At 40.2% G+C, this 19,611-nt stretch overlaps 1 protein-coding gene and 1 long non-coding RNA gene across 3 annotated transcripts in view; one reads left to right on the top strand and one right to left on the bottom strand.

Moving 5' to 3' along the window:
• GALNT18 (polypeptide N-acetylgalactosaminyltransferase 18) overlaps positions 1-19,611 on the top strand; it is a 334,795-nt gene that overhangs the window by 290,565 nt on the left and 24,619 nt on the right. For both annotated transcript variants that reach the window (XM_081918367.1, XM_081918366.1), the window contains 2 exons: positions 1,503-1,640; positions 4,918-5,013. In XM_081918367.1, the coding sequence (XP_081774493.1) occupies positions 1,503-1,640; positions 4,918-5,013 (234 nt within the window). The remainder of the gene's footprint in view (positions 1-1,502; positions 1,641-4,917; positions 5,014-19,611) is intronic.
• LOC309374165 lies at positions 7,072-7,966 on the bottom strand. Its single transcript, XR_014170372.1, has 2 exons — positions 7,607-7,966; positions 7,072-7,251 (listed from the first exon to the last, which is right to left on the bottom strand). It is a non-coding gene; the product is annotated as an uncharacterized lncRNA (long non-coding RNA).

A 19,611-nucleotide genomic window follows, 5' to 3' on the forward strand; every position in this document is an offset into this window, starting at 1 on the left:
GAATCAGTGCAACCACCACAAAACTTTAGCAGGCACAAACAGCACTGAAGGTGGGATCACATGTGACCTCTTCAAAATCACCATGGGCACAAATAATCACGAATGCACTTGAAAAAGGACATATTGAGGGACCTTCAATCTCTTAAGTATACTGGAGCCTGCGAGCCTGCTATAGGCTAACCCTCTTCTTCCCTAGCCCCCTTTCCCGGTTGCATGTGTGCCTGTGGTCCCATCAACACTGAACCCATGGGGCAAGCATCCTTGTGCACTGCCAGGTCTTTTTCAAGTCACTATCAGCATGAGAAAGGTGGAGGGTGTGTGTGACAATAATCCTTTTCCCGGCAGCTTATGAGGACTGCAGATATTTATTGCCTGAACAAGGCTCATTTCCTAACATACCTGATAATAAATATTTTTATGTAAAGTTTATTTATTCTTTATTTTGTTTGAGTATTTTGAGCTGTGTGTGACGACATAATCTACAGTAAGAATGTCTCATTTTACTTCCTGTCAAAGACTGGTCCTGAATTTGCATTTAGATGCCTCTCTAGAAATCTCTACCGCATAGCTATAATGAGATAAATTATTGATCTCCACTTACAGGCTCTTTATGAAACTCGTGTATCTTGAACTCCACAAAACTGTGTTACACCAGCCAAGGCTTAGCCATAAAATGCAATGAAAAGGGGAGGGGGGAAAGGTTTTGCAAATTCCTTCAACAAAAATGGCAACTGAAATCGTTGTTGTTGCGGTTAATTAAATTTCTATGCCGCCCGTCATCCGAGGACCACAGGGCAGTTCACGATATAAAAACATAAAAATATGCAAGATAGTAACCAACAAAAACAATACCCCTCACAGACACACAGTTTAAAGGGCCATAGATTGCTTAATTAGCCAAAGGGCTGGGAGAAGAGGAATGTTTTTGCCTGATGCCTAAGGCATATGTAATGCAGGCAGCAAGCGAGCCTCCCTGGGGAAAACATTCAACAAACAGAAAAAGGTGGGCAGGATTTCTAATTGTTGCAGAGAAATACGAAAGCCAAACATCCACATTTGCCCGACAATGGAATCTTTGAAATAGACCATACCTTTGCCGGTAGAAAAGTGGTTTCCAGGACAACTTGCTTTTATATATACCAATTGTTTTTGAATCTTAGAATTGCTTCAGTGACATTATTACTGTGGAACTTGATTCAACATCCATTGAAGTCAGTGAGAATTAACCCACTGAATGTAAAATATTCTGGATCAGGCCCCCAAATGATGGTGTCTTTTATGTTTAAACACACTGACACAAATACCTCAGATTTTGTATGAAATACCTATTTATTTTAGGCAGCTAAAGTATGCTAATCATGCTTCAGTGCACATCCCTGTGTTTCTTTTCCCCCTTTTCACTGAACTGTACAAAAGAGCACAGAGAATTGTAACACAAACTGCCAGAGAGCAGGAGGATGGCTTTTATATCTCTGACATGTTTTTTTGGTCAATGTGCACAGGATTCTGGAATTGACATTGGTGATATTTCTGAGAGGAAAGCCTTGAGGAAAAAGCTTCAGTGCAAGACCTTTAGGTGGTACCTTGTCAGCGTGTATCCAGAAATGAGAATGTACTCAGACACTGTTGCCTATGGAGTGGTAAGAGTCCTGCTTATTTACCTTGATTATTCATCGCTGTGGGAAATAATTCTCCCAGATAACAGCCACAGGACAAACTTGCAGGTCATGTATTTGGTTCATTTATTTAACTGTTTGGCTGCTTGTTGTTTGACATAGGTGTGATTGTGCTACTCTGCCTCACACATGCATGCGCTGCTGTATCATTTCTGTTTCTGATGTGTTTTGAATCCTTTTAAAGTAGAAACCTGCTGCCCACACAGGTACCAAAGCATAGTCATCTGTAGCCTACAAGTGGAGGGGCAGAAAGGAAAGAGTTATCTTCTTTGTTGGGTCACCTGAGGGAAGTTCTTACTCACCTTATGCAAGTGGTTATTTATAGAGCTATTTAACAATAGCCAACTGGTAAGCCAGAGCAGATTGAACAAAGTTAGAATAAGAGGCTTGGAAAAACAAACCCTGGAAAATTGTGGCTTTTGCAAGAGTGTTTTCTGTACTCCTTTCAAATTCAGCCCGATGTAGAATGTATTGTAGCCATCAAATCTGGATGTGACCAAGTCATGTGTGCAATGGCCCAATCGGCTTTCTCTAGGAAAGATGGTACACCAAATGAATTTGAGCAAATCCCTCATAGCTGTAATTGGCTCAAGGCAATCCCAGAAGCAATGCAGGTTCCAGAAGCACCCCAGACTGGAATGCATCTCTAGGACACCTGAAATTGTATTTTTTTTATTAATAATATAATACTTCTTAATGCCCAGATGGCTTTTGAGCAGTTTACAAAACATAAAAACAAACTGTATAACATTGTTAAACTAAGGAATAATTAAAACTACACCATAATTAAAATATGGAATAAAACGATACCATTAAAATATAATGTTATTAAAATGATTAAAATGTGCACCAAAACAATCCCATTAAAAGCACAGAAATTAAAACAAGAGACTTGCTAGTCCCTCAGTCTTGTAACTCCTCTGCTAGATAATGCATGATGAATTTGACATTTGTGCATTTAAATCCCACTTAAGGTTCATTGTATTCCACGTAGTACCTTTTCTCATGAAACTCAGCATTGAAAGGATGAGAAAGATCGCAGTGTTCTAGCTGTCAGAAAGTGCCTCCAAATAAAATTAATAAAATAGATTTTTATTCTCAGGTTAACAGCCTGTTCCTAATTATGTATACATGTTAGTCCAATTGTAGTGCACTTAATGAAAGCTAAAAATAAAATAAAAACTTACAGTATGACCATAGGCAAAAATAATTCTATGTTTGACAAGATGGTTTCTTTTTTAAACACCAGAGATCTAAAGTTAACTCAGACTCTCATAAAAACTGAGTTGGTTTCTCACTTTATAAAAAAAGTGTTTCTTATTGTTTGGGATGATGCCTAAGGCCTCTGTGATCAAGGATATAAAAACGGAGGTAAAAACAGAACAAGCCCATGGAATAACTGAGTTTTCTGTCACACACTTGTTGGATAAATCCAACATTTATTTGACAGGCATAAATTAAAAGCTCAGATCAGCCCTGCAAAGGTATCAACTGTGCCAGGCTTCTCAAAGAAGTTCTGAAAGAAATCTGAAATACTAAAGGGTACTGGTGCAAGACATGAAATTGTCTTGACGCAGGAAAGATAAGTAGTGAATGCAGCTGTTCATCTAGTTTCCAAGTGTACTTTTGTCACACTGTGTGCATTGCTTTTCTAAAATCATTTGTCCTCTAGATTTGTCAGAAAAGCCTTTGCAAATTGACATATTTGACCAAGCCCTCATTGGTGGTCAATGCAGCTGCATTGTTTTTAGGGGATTTATTCACAGGCTTAAAAGTTTGGGATTAATGTTGGCATTTCTGTCTGTCTACATTATTTTCATGAAACGAAGACCTTTTGGAACATGAGAATCTGCCTTTCACCTGATCAGCTCAATAGCCCATCTAGTTCAGTATTGTCTACCCAGATTCCAGGATCACTCCTGGAGTTACATTGAGGAGTCTTTCCCAGACCAGATTTATAGATGTATTTAAAAGGAGATTAAACAAAGACATGAAACATTAGTTTATTGATAACTGCTAGTCATGATGGCTTATACATGCCTCTGAATATTAGTTTCTGAGCAACTACTATAGGAGAGGAGTTTACTCTCAGATCATGCATGTGGGCTTCCTATCACAATATAGATTAGACATGCCATTGGAATAATCTGACATGACTATTCTTATGTTCTCTTCTTACGTATATTGATATGCCAAGAATAGAATCATACAACAAAACAACAGCACCACAAACTGGCTTATAAATATAAAACCAAATTTACTAGAATAGTAGCTAGAATAGAGATAGACTTATAACCATTAAAACAACAAACATACTAAGGTGCCATGTGCAAGACAAAGCCTGGAGATACTGTAAACATGGAGTGGATAAATGTACAACTCTATCTTAACAAGTTAAATGTACAGTAAACGTTATACAGACTGGATAAAGTTTGTGGTGGTGTTGTTTTGTTGTATTATTATCACTGTCACCACATTTGATACTTGGTGTGTGTGTGTGTGTGTGTGTGTGTGTGTGTGTGTGTGTGTATGAATAGAATCATGACATGCAAGGTTGCTTGGATCCTATGATAAATTAACTTGGAGGTAATGGAAACCACCTGTTCTCCCCACCCCCCAAAAAGAATGCCTCCCTGGTCTTGGGTCCTCCTGAACAAACCATGATGGAATGCAGGGAGTTGCTATTGGGATGAGGGGATGAGGAACTTTACCTCCCATAAATGTTCTTTTGAGCAAATTTCCTCACTCCCTTAGCATCCCCCAGCCACAATCCACCTTGTTCAGGAGGGTCTCTGATTCCCCCCGAGAGGCTCTTTTGGTGAATTGGAGGGCATGTGTAGAGGATAGGAAATATCCTTAACTTATCCTGTCATAAGTACTAAGAGCCATGGCTTTTCCTTCTTATCATTTAGGACCTCCACTAAAGAGTAACCAAGAAAAGGCCAATGCCAGAAACAATACAATAATAAAATAAGTAATCATAAATTCGCTTGTGGTGTTGGGATCCTAGTGTTACAAAGATTTTAGAGAATTGTAATCTTGAATGTAAATGGTGCATTATAGATGATGCTGTAGCATCACATTATTAAACATTCAAGCAATTTTGTGTTTTACAGCCTATAGGTAGTTAAAATTTTATTGCTAAGATATAACTTTGATCAAGTATAATACTTGTCCTATTTTAACAAGCATGTATTCTCTTTTTCCTCTCTCTTTTTCTTCCACTGCCTGTACTCTGTAGCTGCAGAATTCTCTGAAAAGTGATTTGTGCCTTGATCAAGGGCCAGACACAGAAAATATTCCGATCATGTATATCTGCCATGGAATGACGCCACAGGTTAGTGAGACTAATGATCTGATATCTTGCTGTTTCTTTTAGTAGGACGTGTGGGAGGAACCATATTGCAACTGACAGTGGGTTTTCCCCCTATTACAATACCTCCTTAGGCTGTTTATTAGCTCTTTTATAGTAATGGGAGCATTATTTGTGCTATGGTGTTGAGAATCACTGGTCTATTAATTAGTGCCCCCTTGATTCACTCTTGAACAAAAGAATGATTATAGGGCTATGTTTATCATGAATTGTTGGCATGGACCTTTCTTATTGATCTTTTTCAGTAGAAGTCTAATGTGAATATAATAGTATGTATTCAAAGAAATTTATTTCCTCTCTTGCCCTGCTACACTTTTTGAATTACGTGATTTCTTTTAAGCATTTGTAAAATGTTGGAGGTCATTTCTTAATATGCACAATCCTTCTTCTAAGAAACATTTTCCACTTTCTGCTAAGTAAAAGTGGCATTGTAGCTCTTTCAGCTCTTCAGCAAATACCTAGACAGAACTCAGAGGTCCCACCATTTAATGTTACTTTCTGCTGTAGGAACATTCCATAGGATCATGTCTGCAAGTTTCAGTGGTGCTGCACCAGCCCAGTTCCAGCGCTATTCTAACCCTTCATGTTGGCCTTATCAGCCCCATGCTCTAACCAACTGAGCTATCCAGCCAAGAACGTGTGGGATTAGGTACAACGTATGATATACTATGCTATAAATAATACATACTGTACATCATTTGTTAGCTGTTCTCAGAAGTTTTATTGAGTGGCCATAGACTGACAAATAAAATAAGTTATTTGATTTAGCAATATATTTATTAAAAAGTAGAGAGACATCTTTTTTGAGGGGGTTCTGTAATCATATGCAAGCCTTTTGTCAAAGGGTTTTATCCCTCTTTATTTCTGTAGGTTTATTTTTCCGTTGTTCTTGCTTCTGACAGTTTCATGATTTTTGAATTTACTGTGGAGACTCACAACATTCACTAAAGCATGAACAAATTTATACCAGAAGGGAAAAAACTGGCCTTCCTTGCTGGGATCCTAAGTCAATTTTGCCCAGACTTCGTGGTCTGTGGGAGGTTGTGTGTTTTACATTTTTGCTGGAATTTGACTTCTTTTCCTGACTGCTTTCCAAATTGATTACACTGGTGGGGTTGCACTTGACGAAATTATGAATGACAAAGACAAAAATATCAGACAGCTTCATCTATCTTGCTTATACGTTGCACTGACTGAGGTTGTACATTGCACAGACTGGATGTTGAACCAGATCAAGGGTTTATTGTTCCCCTTCCAAACGCTTGTGAAATTACGCTAACCAGGGCTACGGGTTGCCTACGAGTTCTCCAAATACCTAACTTCTCTACTTGGACTTTCACAAGTTCCTGAGAGTCAGTTTTCTTCACCTTCTGCGAATACTCTGTAACTCTTTTTTGATGTATCATTCATCTCCAGTAATGATGCTGGAAAAACACGCTGCTAATTCGAATTGGAAATTTTAAATGATATTTCAGAGGCATGCACACAAAATGCTTCCTTCACAGTTAGCATCATTTTGTGTTTTGACTAAACTGTTTTGGAACCAAGTGCAATGTGAATAAGACTGCTGTTTCATGCAACCGAATGCTATAAAGCCTTTGCAGTGGCTGAGATTTAGCTCTGTACTCTCGCTACTCCCTGTAGCACAATATCCATTCTCCACATAATGAACAGGAAGGGAAGTCCTGCCGCAGGGAAGGATAGACTTGCTATGAAATAAGGAATAGCCATATACCAGGAAAAAACCTTGGGATCCTAAAACAATGGACAGTGCTCTTGGGATCCTAAAACAATGGACAGTGCTGGCACAGGGAAGGAATGGGGAACTTGTGACCCTCCAGGTGTTGCTGGACTCCATATCCCATTATCCCTGACCATTGGCCATGCTGGTTGGAGCTGATGGGAATTGGAGTTCCAACAACATCTGAAGAGCCACTGCTGCTTTAAGGTGGGTGGTATGCTCACCGATTTTCCAAGCTGATATAGAGTGAATACACATACAATATGCAATATGCAACGAGATAAGTTTTAAAATATTTTAGTTGTAAAAAAAAACTGAGTTGCTGTTGGGCTACTGACACTAGTCACCACAGAGGTTTCATTTCTGGTAAAATGCATTTCAGATTAATTTGCATCACTTTGGTGGCCAGTTTAAACCACACCTTTCTCTTTCTAATGAGCAGGCAGATTATACAGTGGTGCCTCACAAGACGAAAAGAATCCGTTCCGCGATTCTCTTCATCTAGTGGTTTTTTCGTCTTGCGAAGCAAGCCCATTGACAGCTTAGCGGATTAGCGCTACAGCGGTCTAGCGGCTTCTAGCGATCAGCTGTTAAGCGGCTTATCAGCGGATCAGCTGATAAGCGGCTTAGCGGCTTAGGTTAAGGGGGGAGAGCGGAAAAACCCCGCGGGAACTCGCAATATTTTTTCGTCTTGCGAAGCAACCCCATAGGGAAATTCGTTTTGCGAAGCACCTCCAAAATGGAAAACCCTTTCGTCTAGCAGGTTTTCCGTCTTGCGAAGCGTTCGTCTTGCGGGGCACCACTGTACTTTAGCACACGAGTGGCTGCCCTGTGGTCCTCCAGATGTTGTTGACCTCCAACGACAGCCAGCATGGCCAGTAGTCAGGGACAATGATAGGCATAACTGCTTTAGCAGATACACATTTTGGAAAAGGCAGTTATGAACAAGACTGTACACAGCTAAGCCGCATCAATTTAGGTGACTAAAACAAGTGGGGAAAGAACTATCATTAGCATGTTAAAAATGCTTGTGTTTGTGCACAACCTGGTTCATGGAGACTTTCCTCCAGGGATTATGGGCAAAACCCCTCCCCTCTTGGAGAAAAACAGTCTGACTTTTCATGTGTTCAGATATAATGGGAGTAGAAGCATTTGAGGGCACATCCTAGGACTGGTTCCTTTAGTGTGGTCTAAGGTCAAAGCTGGCTTCAATGTGCAAGAATTCTGTTCTCAGTTAATATGTATTCATGAGATTTCTTCAGTCCCTCATTTTTGCTTTCATGCTTTTTAAAAGTAAGCTAAATAATATCAAGTTGAACATCTGGTAGTTCAGTTGTGGAGTTGACAAAAAGTACTTTTGAGTGTGTGTGTGTGTGTGTGTGTGTGTGAGAGAGAGAGAGAGAGAGAGAGAGAGAGAGAGAGAGAGAGAGAGAGAGAGAGAAGTCAAAGGCTAGGAATATGGGGAAATATTTTGGAGCTGGCAGATTAACATTTTACATAATTTAATTGTGGTTTCTGTACATTGTGTCAAGCTCTATGACCCAAATGTTAAATCACCTGTTAGTGAATGTGACCCGTGATATATCTAGTAGCCATTTAAATGCTGTGCGATACAGAATTTTGTTGTGAATTTGCATATCATTTTACTGTTATCTAAGGTTTTATAGAAATATGGGGTTAAGAAGAAATAACATTTTAAATGTGGCTTGTTCTTATCCCCTACTTTTGCAAATGAATTAGTTTTTGGTAGAAACCATATCTGAGTGGCATTACCACTGGGAAGCAGGACATTTCATTCTTGCTCCAGTTTTAGGACCATTTCCCCACTGCCAAGACCACATAGAAGCTCAGTTATTGCTGTCAATCAGCTGATCTTTGGTTACAAGGAACCTCTTGGAATGTGAGCTTCCAGGACCGATCAGTTGATGGGTGCTGAAAGCACATCTTCAATTGAGGTTGCCGTAATCACTGATTAGGTGATTGGTGGTTACAGCAACCTTTGAGCCTTGATCATCCTATTGCTTCTGAACGTCATCTGAAGGTTTTGGAGAATGCTGAAGTTTCTAATGCAGCTAACTGAAACTATTTTAAAATAAAGAGCTTTGTGGTCCTCAGCATTGACCTGCAAAGCTCCTGCTGGCCAAGCGCCCCGACCTTGCTGCCACCTTGCCCTGCCCCATAGTCATCCCATTAAATGCAGTGCCACCACTGCCAGGGGAACACCACTGCCCCTCACAAGCCATCACAGGAAGCCATGGGTGGGACTTGCAAAAGACTAAGGCTGCTTCCAGATGGATGAATCCTGGTGCTACCTAGTCTTTCTTTTTCCATGGTAAGTCACAGTTTCCACGCTATTGGAAGTATTGCACTTTTCCTATGAGTACATCCCACTAGTGCTTGTGGCATAGATGTTGTATGTGTGAAGGGGAAGGTCCAATTCACCTCTTAGCAGTCTTATGGAACTAACTGCATCTTCACCATAACCCTTGTGGTAGGCACAAAGCAGTCTCTGCATTGTTTGCCTAGTGTGGAAGCAGACTTACATCTAGTCTGGCCATGATAAAGTCAGGTGCCTTCACTAGCTGCATTTGGCTGCTCAGAGAGAGGAAACATGTTCCTTTTTCAAGCTTCTAGATCTCAGCAACTTGGCTTAGGTAGAGTCTTCCTTTCTGTATACAGACCATAGCAAGCACCAGGGCAATTTTCATCTGATTTTACTGAAATTATTGTAAGTTTAGTTCTTTAGCTTCTGTAGCTCCCTGGAAGTAATCATGATTATTTTAAAATGTTTTTGTTTTTTGTTTTAGAATACATAAAGCAACCCCTTTTAACGACTTTAAAAAAAACCACACCAAACAAGCAGACAGTGATATAATAAATGAACCATCATTGATGTAATGTCAACTCTGACCTTCAGGTCTGTCTGATGCAGTTATGACAGTGACATTTATGGTAGCCTTAAATGAATTCTGCTGCTCAAAACATCATCACCGAGGGCTGCTAGCCTCGGAAGGAAAGTTGTTTGTACCAAGCCAGTCTTTGTTTCCTGAAGTCATAACAGTTTCAGTGAATGAGTAGCTAATCAAATCAACCAGGTTACTGCAGTAGCCCATCCAAGCTTATATTTCAACAAGACTCTAGAGAGAAAATGCCCTTCTTGGACACAGACAGGCCATCAGCTTCAGCTTGGGATGGAGGTGGTGGGGTGAAATCTCTAAAAGCTTTTTAAAATGTGTTTTTGTAGGGATTAGTCATTTCGGGATATTTCAGTAAGAGTGACGAAGGCAGTTGGCTGAGCTATACAGGTTCGTTTCATGAGATGCTAGGGAGATATTTTTTTCTCTCTCTCTCTTGTGGCACATCTTAGCTGGCTGGCTCTTTTAGTATCAGCAGAAAGTTCCCCAGACTCTTGCAAAACACTGAGGGGAGGGGGAATGGCCTGCAAAGTGTGTTTGGTGAAGGTTTTATCACTGTGTTATGATGTTGTGCATCATATGTTCCATCATTATCACGTCTGTAATGAAGTAGATGTCTGCGAAGCTGTTTATTTTCTTAAAACTGACTTGAGCATGAAGTAAGCAGCCTGAGGACCAAAACAAGGAACAAGCATGCTATTTGAAGTCTCCTCCTTTCCTGAGGCAAACTGCAATGGGTTATTCTTAATTTGATGTTTCCTTTTCTTGATTTTTTGTCCTATTCTGTTTATCATAGGACTTTGTCACCTACAATATAAAGTTATAATTTCAATATAAATCAAAACCCTACAGACCAATAGACCCACCTCCAGACTGGGGGAAGCACCTAGGTCACTGCTGCAACACTCAGCCTATGTGTAGAAACAAGTTACAATATGAACTCAGAGTTTAAGATCTCCCTCAAAGACACTGCTCTGTGTCCCCTCACCATTTGAAATACCCGTGGGTTCTTGTCATTTTTTCAGGAGCAGGGAGAGGAGGCTCTTTTCGGAAGTACTTTGCAATTTCCTACCAGAAAGAATTTTCTCTTTCAATGGCTTTGTGTTTCCACGTTGAAGTGATTTTATTTTATTTCAGTGAGCTCTTGGATCACGCTGGGTTTGTTGAATATTTTGCTGAGGTTTTTTTGTTTGTTTGTTTGCTGGCTGAAGTTTGTTGTACTCCCTGATCCTGATACCTGAAGGTCTCAAGGCAGTTTACAGAAAATATAAACATAAAAACCACAATATATATATACTCAAAATAAAAACAACAGCCCAATAACCCACCCCTAAAGTCGTCCCCTGATTCTGGTGTGGTTTTTTTGCATTGTTTCAACATTGTTTTGGTTAATTTCATTCTGGGCCTATGGCAGAGTCTGAACAACAACAGCAACAATGTTAAATAAATTTTAAAAAACGCTGGGTGCACCATTCAAAAGGCACAAATCCAGACACCTGGAACTGCTTGTGCGCAATCCTATGCATTAGGTTTGTGGTAGCTCAGGGAATGGGGACCTGTGGTTACAACGTCCACCATCCCTGACCATTGACTATGATAAATGGTTGAAGGGCATTGAGATGCACCAGAATCTAGAGGTTCACAGGTTGCTTATCTCTGGTGTGTCTACTTGCAGACAGGTGTACACCAAGTCCTGTCTATGGTTAGATTCTTATAGGCCTCAGTTTCTCTCTTCTTTGATATCATAAGCTGTTCAAAAATGGGAGGAGAAGAAGGAAGGGTGGTGATTTCAGCTCATAGCAAAGAAAGAAAGAAAGAAAGAAAGAAAGAAAGAAAGAAAGAAAGAAAGAAAGAAAGAAAGGGGGAAATGACAGCTCAATTTTGATTTAAATATGTAGAAATGTCATTCTAAAGACCTGAAAGAGCTGGTCATTCTGTTCCACTTGAATGGGAAAATAAGCTGTAAAATGATATTATTCTAGGTCAGAGAAAATCTATTCCATGCCCATTAATTCCAAAATTATTGTAAGGATACTTCAGCTATTCTTGTGTATATGTAGGAAAGGGAGCAATGTAAGTTTCACATCCATTTCTGGAACTGTAGATTAAAAAAAATGTTATTTTTGGACTGAAATACAGTTCATAATCATTCAGAATGGCTAAGAAACAGCTCTGTCTCCTGAGACAGACACATTGATTTCTCAATTTTAGGAAGCATTGTGTTTATGTATTTTGTAACTTACAAATTAAGATAGTGGATTCTAATTTGTTTTCTTTCAGACATTTGTGTTGTGAAACGTCCATATAGTTTAATAGATACCATGAACCATAAAATAAAAACCACATGTGGAAGCAGATTGCCTGCCTAAAACCCTACATTCTTTTCTCCTGTGCTGGATCACAGCTGAAGGCTGTATGTAGTAGCAAACAATGGTACTTGGGAGAACACCGCAAGCTTTTTGCTGGAATAATAATAACAATAAATCAGGTTCATGTTTTTAAAATCTAGCAGAGTTTAAGGGGAGAGAAGAAAAATGGATATAAAGGCATTTGAAAAGGAAAAGATAGAGTTGATTCTTAGATAGGTGAGATAGACCAATAGAGAAGGTAGTGTGGCTGGATGTACAACTAGTACGAATAGCTACACAGTGAGGGAATTTGTTAATTTAAAAAGGTCTGATTTTCTGACCTTTGACAAAAATGAAAACTGATAACCTGGGGGGAGCATATTTTTTATCATACTGTCATGCAGGTTCCCTGTAAAAGTGAGTGAACAAAGCATGGCTATTTTACAGCAAGGGCCCAGTATGGAAGCTGCCAGAATTCCCCATAGTGCACAGATAGAAATGTGCAGCCTGGATCAATCCACAGAAAACTCCTGTTCAGGTGTTAAGCATGAATGGGGAACATAAACACAAGTAGGATAAAATACAACCCCTTATATACCCAGCAAATCCCTGCAGTCTGTGGAAGAGTTTCTTCTGCAAGTCCCAAAGATCTCAGAGGCCCACTCCACAATAACTCAGAGCAGGGCTTTTAGTGAACCTGCTGCTGCTCTGTGGAATAGCACCCCTGTCGTGATACAGCAGGTGCCTGCTACCTGTGCTTTTTGGAAACAACAGGTGTCATATTTGTTCCAACAGGTTTTGTTCTTAGTTGGATAAGTGGGAAATGCCTTGAGTGTCTATTTTGTATTGTTTTAGGGTTTTAAAACCTTTTTTTGGCCTTTTTTATTATACATTGCCTTAAGACAATTGTAGAAGGTGGAAATTATTCTGTAGTGCATTCCAGAAGCGCACCTTGAGATTCTGCAGCTATAGAGGAATAGCAATATGGTTGCAAGGAGGTCTGTGAGATAGTATGATCAGCTTTACACAGTTTGCTACAAGATGCTGATAATATAGAGGAAACTAGGCCTCGAGGCATCCTTCACCAACCTGGTGCCCAAGGCATGGGAAGTATGCATATAATGGCTGGGAAACAGTCCGGAGTAATCTCCGAACTCAGATAAAAATGCTGGTCCTGAGCACATCCCAATCTCACAGTACCTCTGCCCCAACCTGAAGCTATTTTCTGGTTGGGATGCAGTTCCGTCCATTCGGAACATTGAGCTAAATCTGAGCTGATTTTCACAAAATGAAAAGGCCCTAATTGTGTGGTGCCTACTTCAGAGCTAATGCAGTGTAGTGAATAAAAATGTCGATAGCCTCCCATCAACTCACCGTGGCTGCAGACTAGTCCCTCATTAACACATTGGGCGCCTGTTGCTGCCTATAAATAACTTCTCTTGACATTACAGAAAAGCCCTGCCTATATGCAGTAATAAGAATCCAGAAGACGTTTCATGATTATCCCCATGAGCAATTCATTTGGCTGCAGCCCTCTTTCTTTTTCCAAAACAAAGCTAAATTGTGGAACAAAACTAGCATGCCATTGTATTGTTTCTGCTACTCTTGCTGGCTCATTGTCGCACACTTCTTGTACTGCTAAATTCTACTGATAACTATAATATTTAGCTTTGTTCTTGTTGCGGATTTGAATTCTCATCCAGCCTTCAGCACCCCTATGGTCTTTTCCCTCCCAAGCAGCAGTCCACATGCAGCTCTTAATATTTGCAAACCTCTCTCTTTGTTTTTTTGTTTTAGACTTGTAGTAAACGACTTTGAATTCCTTTATATTTTCATTATGAGTCACTTTGTGTTTCCTTTATAAAGGAAAATTATATCACAATAATCAAACGAAGAGCAGGAGCCCTGTGAGCATCGTGCTGACCCCACCCGGCCAGTTTCAGGCCAGTGCTGGAGGAGCTGTGTTTACTCCTACAGATAAGTAATCATATCAATCTGTTGCAAAGGGAGAAGCAAGGGGCACAAAATCAAGCCTCTCGTTTCTCAAAAAAAGCTGATCATTGCAATTACAGCTTTCTGAAGTGGGCTTGGGGCACCTCCTGGGATCAGAGATGGCAACTCCAGGTGCAATATCTCCAGTTCCTTGCCTAGCTGGGGAGACCTGTTTGGAAGCCTTTGTGTGTGCTTGGTTCTTACCCAGAATATGCAACTTAAGGCCTCGTCTTACACATTTCATTTTAGTCAACATTCTGCACACTGTAAGCTTGGTTCCACTATAAAAGGAGAAATATGGGTATTTGAATCAATAATAGGTTCACTCTGTTGAGAAGTATGGTTTTTATCCACAGTTAGAATTTATTTGGCTTGTTTATTTACTCCACGTACATTTGAGGTAATGTAAATCACATGAGTAAAATAAATATACGTACACCGGGAGATGCAAAATGTGCACCCCATATGTGGGTCTGTGATGAATTTATGTAAATACATAGCCATGAGGAGAAATCAAATCAAAACAGCGTAGCATTAACTCACATAGGAGACAAAGTGCATTTGAAAATTCTGTTTAATTTCCTTGACTGAGTATAACTCTGTTCTGCTAAAAATAAGCATCCCAAATCCACTGCTGTGCTGTTTCATGTCTTCACCCTACTGCTGAACTTTTGAGGGTGTTATGGCATAATAGAGAAGACAACCCCCCCCCCATGCAATATACAAACCAGGCTGAAAGCTTTTTAAACAGGGTTTTCTTTCTCACACATTGTTAAATATTTGGATGGTTTGGGTAATCAAACGTAGCCCTGGAGCCAGACGACCTTAGTCTCTTGTAAGCTCTTGAATGTCCCAGGTGCCTCTGTAAAATTTCACCAGAGCCTCAGATATGCTACCGCTGATGTATATATAGGAGATGGGACAAATCTGACAGTTTCAGGTTCTCATTTTCCACATTTCTGCATCAGTTTTTTTGTTTTAAATAGCCTCATGAAAATTCTTTTTAGTGCAAATTTCTCTTAATGTACATATTTTGTATGCTGTTTCGCTTGATACAAACATTTTTGCAAGAACGTTTCCCATGTATAGTGTGTTTTAAATGTTTTTTTTCTCACTAATATATGTACACAGGTGGCGCTGTGGGTTAAAGCCTCAGCGCCTAGGACTTGCTGACTGAAAGGTCGGCGGTTCGAATCCCTGCTGCGGGGTGCGCTCCCGCTGCTCGGTCCCAGCGCCTGCCAACCTAGCAGTTCGAAAGCACCTTCGGGTGCAAGTAGATAAATAGGGACCGCTTACCAGCGGGAAGGTAAACGGCGTTTCCGTGTGCAGCTCTGGCTCGCCAGAGCAGCGATGTCACACTGGCCACGTGACCCGGAAGTGTCTTCGGACAGCGCTGGCCCCTGGCCTCTTAAGTGAGATGGGCGCACAACCCCAGAGTCTGTCAAGACTGGCCCGTACGGGCAGGGGTACCTTTACCCCTTTACCTTTATGTGCACTCCCTCTAATATATGCATTTCGGTACACATGGGAATGAAAGAGAGAAAGATGCCGTCACTTAGGGTCCCTGGGACACAAGCACCTGATGAACCCCAACTTAGAACATATAGTTAGGAATGTGTCCAGGACACAAGATAAGTTATCGTATAACTATCTCCCCCTCCCTCCATTTCTATATCACATGTATAAAGTACATTGCAATTCCTTATACAGTACCTTGTTTATTCAATCAGTAATCCTATAAGAAAAGATAGCAGTTTGCCCAGTACACAGATGACCCCCAAACCTCAGGGACTACATTATACTATACAGTGGTACCTTGGTACTTGAATGGTACCAAGATTTGCTCACAAACAAATTGGCTTCTGAATGCCCCAAATTCAGAAATGAGTGTTCTGGTTTGCGAACATTTTTTGGAAGCCAAATGTCCAACGCAGGTTCTGTGGTTTCCGTGGCTTCCAGTTGAGTGCAGGAAGCTCCTGCAGCCAATTGGAAGCCACGCCTTGGTTTTCGAACCATTTCAGGAATCGAACGGACTCCCAGAATGGATTACGTTCGAGCAGTCCAAAAACTGCTTCTTGAAAGAGATACCTCTTTCCTCCAGTTGGGCTTGGCACAGCTCTGCCTGAATTGCAAGTAAATCAAATTCTCTCTTGATAGTTTTGTGTACAGTATTTTACATTTTGCCAAACAAAATCAGCCAAGCCTAGATTGTGATTTTTATCTCCACAGGATATTCTCAACGGTACAGGCAGCCTATTTTTAGTTTTTGATGCATTAAGCATTACACCATTCTACCTAAGATTTTCTGCTCTTTTCTTTTTTTTGCAAATGTAATAGAAATATTGCAGGCTACGGGGGTTAGCACTCTTGAACCTGTTGATCTCCATAGGAGAGATTTGTGCACGTGCTTAACTCTTCCATTGGAGTTAATGGGACTTGTTAAATTAATTTCACTTTGGCTGACTCATGCTCAATATTGTGAGCATTCTGCCCACTTAAAACTCTGCCACAGGAAAAGTTCCCACTGCCTTCAGTTGGAGAGTCAGTCCAAACCCCATGTGGTTTCAGTGATATTAGAAAAATTACGGAAGATGTCCATACAAATAGAGTGTGACCATTAGTATTGTATGAAACAAGTTTTTGCAGTGACAGTTCATATGTTAAATGTCTCTCAATAAATGTTTAAATCTACATTTTATTTAGATACCACATCCATATTTAGCAGCAAATTGATTTAATTAAGACAATATTAAAAACTCGTAATATTTATTAAGAGTTTAAAGATTACAAAAAGAAGAAAAAAAAGTTAAACAAAACAATACAATACAATACATGAAAAACAAAAAACACCACTTATCTTAACAAAACAGAAACAAAAAACAAAAACAATTAAAAACACATCCAATATTTCCATATCTTATCTTTCATTTACTTGTTTCAACGACCTCCTCACACCTCCCTTTTTGTGTTCTAGTTCAGTTAGCTGTTTCAGCAAATCCTTTCCATCTTTCTCAATTTTTGTCCTATAATTTATCTTAACCCAATCTAACCTTACTTTTTTCCCCTTTGGCCCATTAACAATCTATTTTTACTGAATTCTTTATAACATTTCTTTATAACAGTAGAGGAAAATTCCATTGAACTCACATTGAACTCAGCGGAGCTTACCTCCAAGTCAACATGTAAGGTAGTAAACATACTTTGTTAGCCAGCAACCTTTAACCTGTTTAGCGAAATAGCAACATTCCCATTTATTTTCATGGTTGTGGGTTGTACATCAAATAAATCTTAACTCAAAAAGAAAAATAACCATCCAAAATTCTTCAAAATTTAAAATTCAAACCATTCAAAATTCTTGCCAAGTGAGAAATGTGTCTTTTTACCTTGATAAAATGCCAGTTCATATGTTGCTTTTATGTTTTTTTCATCATGAATGTAATATAACCCAGCGTAATTGAGTACTTTTCCCCTTCCAACCAGTTAAATTATCAGTGATCCTCTATAATACTCATGAACAGAAGGCAGAATCCAACAAAGCAGTTCCATTAGCATAAGGATTTCTGTTTGCACAGTGGAACTGCGCTTTCTCCTCCTGCGCACCCCCTCAAATCTGCTCTGCACGGTTGGGGCCCATAATAGGATAAGGAAAGGGAGGGAAAATTCATTGCACAGACAGAAGGTCTTGCACTAGTGGACCACCCGTAAGAGCTGCTATGTCTGATACATTTTTGGTGATATTGGTGGTGGTGTTGATGATGACGATGATGGTATTATTATTTATATGCTGCCCATCTTGACTGGGTTGCCCCAGCCACTCTGGGCTGCTCCCAACAAAATATCAAAAATGCAATAAAACATCAAACATTAAAAACTTCCCTATGCAGGGCTGCCTTCAGATGTCGTCTAAAAGTCAAATAGTTGTTTATTTCCTTGACAGATTAAGATCCAATTTTAATTAGCGGATATGTTTTAGTTGTTACTTATCTTTTTAATCTGTTGTTTTATACAGTATCATATTATTACTATCTTGTACAATACCTTTAACAAAGAAATGAAAACATTTGTTACAGTCGCCTAATGTGTTGAAAATTAGTAGCAAATTTATGAGCATTCTGTCACTGACTTTCCCATTCCTTCCACCTTGAGTCTGATTCAATATTAGTTAATAATAATAATAATAATAATAATAATAATAATAATAATAATTTATTATTTATACCCTGCCCATCTGGCTGGGTTTCCCCAGCCACTCAGGGCGGCTTCCAACAAAGTATTAAAATACAGTAGTCTGCTAAACATTAACAGCTTCCCTAAAGAGGGCTGCCTTCAGATGTCTTCTAAAAGTCTGGTGGTTGTTCTTCTCTTTGACATCTGGTGGGAGGGCGTTCCACAGGGCGGGTGCCACTACCGAGAAGGCCCTCTGCCTGGTTCCCTGTAACTTGGCTTCTCGCAATGAGGGAACCACCAGAAGGCCCTCAGCGCTAGACCTCAGTGTCCGGGCAATCGACCTCAGCTCCCAGCCCCTCTAGACGGCCCAGAAGGATGTTATGGTTGATGGTATCAAAAGCCGCTGAGAGATCCAGCAGAACTAGGAAACAGCTCTCACCTTTGTCCCTAGCCTGCTGGAGATCATTGACCAGCGCGACCAAGGCACTTTCAGTCCTGTGATGAGGCCTGAATCCCGACTGGAAGGGATCCAGGGTTTATTTAACAAAAGTTGAAGTCCGCTTTCTAGAACAAAAGACCTCCACGTGGCTAGAATATTCTTTTAAAATGCCATTGAAAAGCAGTAATCAAGAGCAAGTTATATCATAAAATTAAATATAAAATAAAATCAGTAATTTATTTATTTTTAAAATATACCTCACAAAATCACACGAATTGGGAGGCATGCCTGGACAGGCTCTGTAAACAATACAGTGAAGGCGCCTGTGGGGAATTTCAAAGTGCAGGCGATGCCACACTAAAAGATCGATTTTGTGCAAGTGTGAAATGGCTGCTATCAGGCACTTGCAAAAGTGCCAGCTTGGCAGATCTAAGTGGTGGAGTGCGAACATATGAGGTGAGGGACTCTCTCAAGTCAATTACTCCACTGTGAGATGAACTGGCGCTCATGGCCAGGCCCCTGTTGTGTGTGTTAGCCAATGCTTTCAATTTGCGCAGGGGCAGCCAAAATGTTGGGGAATGCCAGATTTGTGAACTCCACAAATCCCTGACTATCAACCCGCACTAGCTGGGACTACCAGGAGTGAGGGCACCGCTTTGGCTACCCCTGGATATGGGGTACCTGACTACCTCAGCGGATATGTGACTGCTGTTATTTTCCTCATTGCAACACCTCTTCCTGGAGCTTCTATGATTGCACAAAACCCAGAAGCACATGAGTCTCCATACAGCATGCATGCTGCCCAGTCCCAAATAGTGTGGCTGCTTTACATGCTCCCAAGATGGCCACAAAGGGTCTATGGGCTTGTGTGAGCCAGTCTGTTGGCATCCACCGTGCTCTTTAGTCAGTTCTTCAAGTCCTTAAGTAGAAGTGGCGCAATTTTTGATTCTCTAGGTTTCC

This window comes from Podarcis melisellensis (assembly GCF_964234715.1).
Source record: "Podarcis melisellensis genome assembly, chromosome: 1".
Classification (NCBI taxonomy): domain Eukaryota; kingdom Metazoa; phylum Chordata; class Lepidosauria; order Squamata; family Lacertidae; genus Podarcis; species Podarcis melisellensis.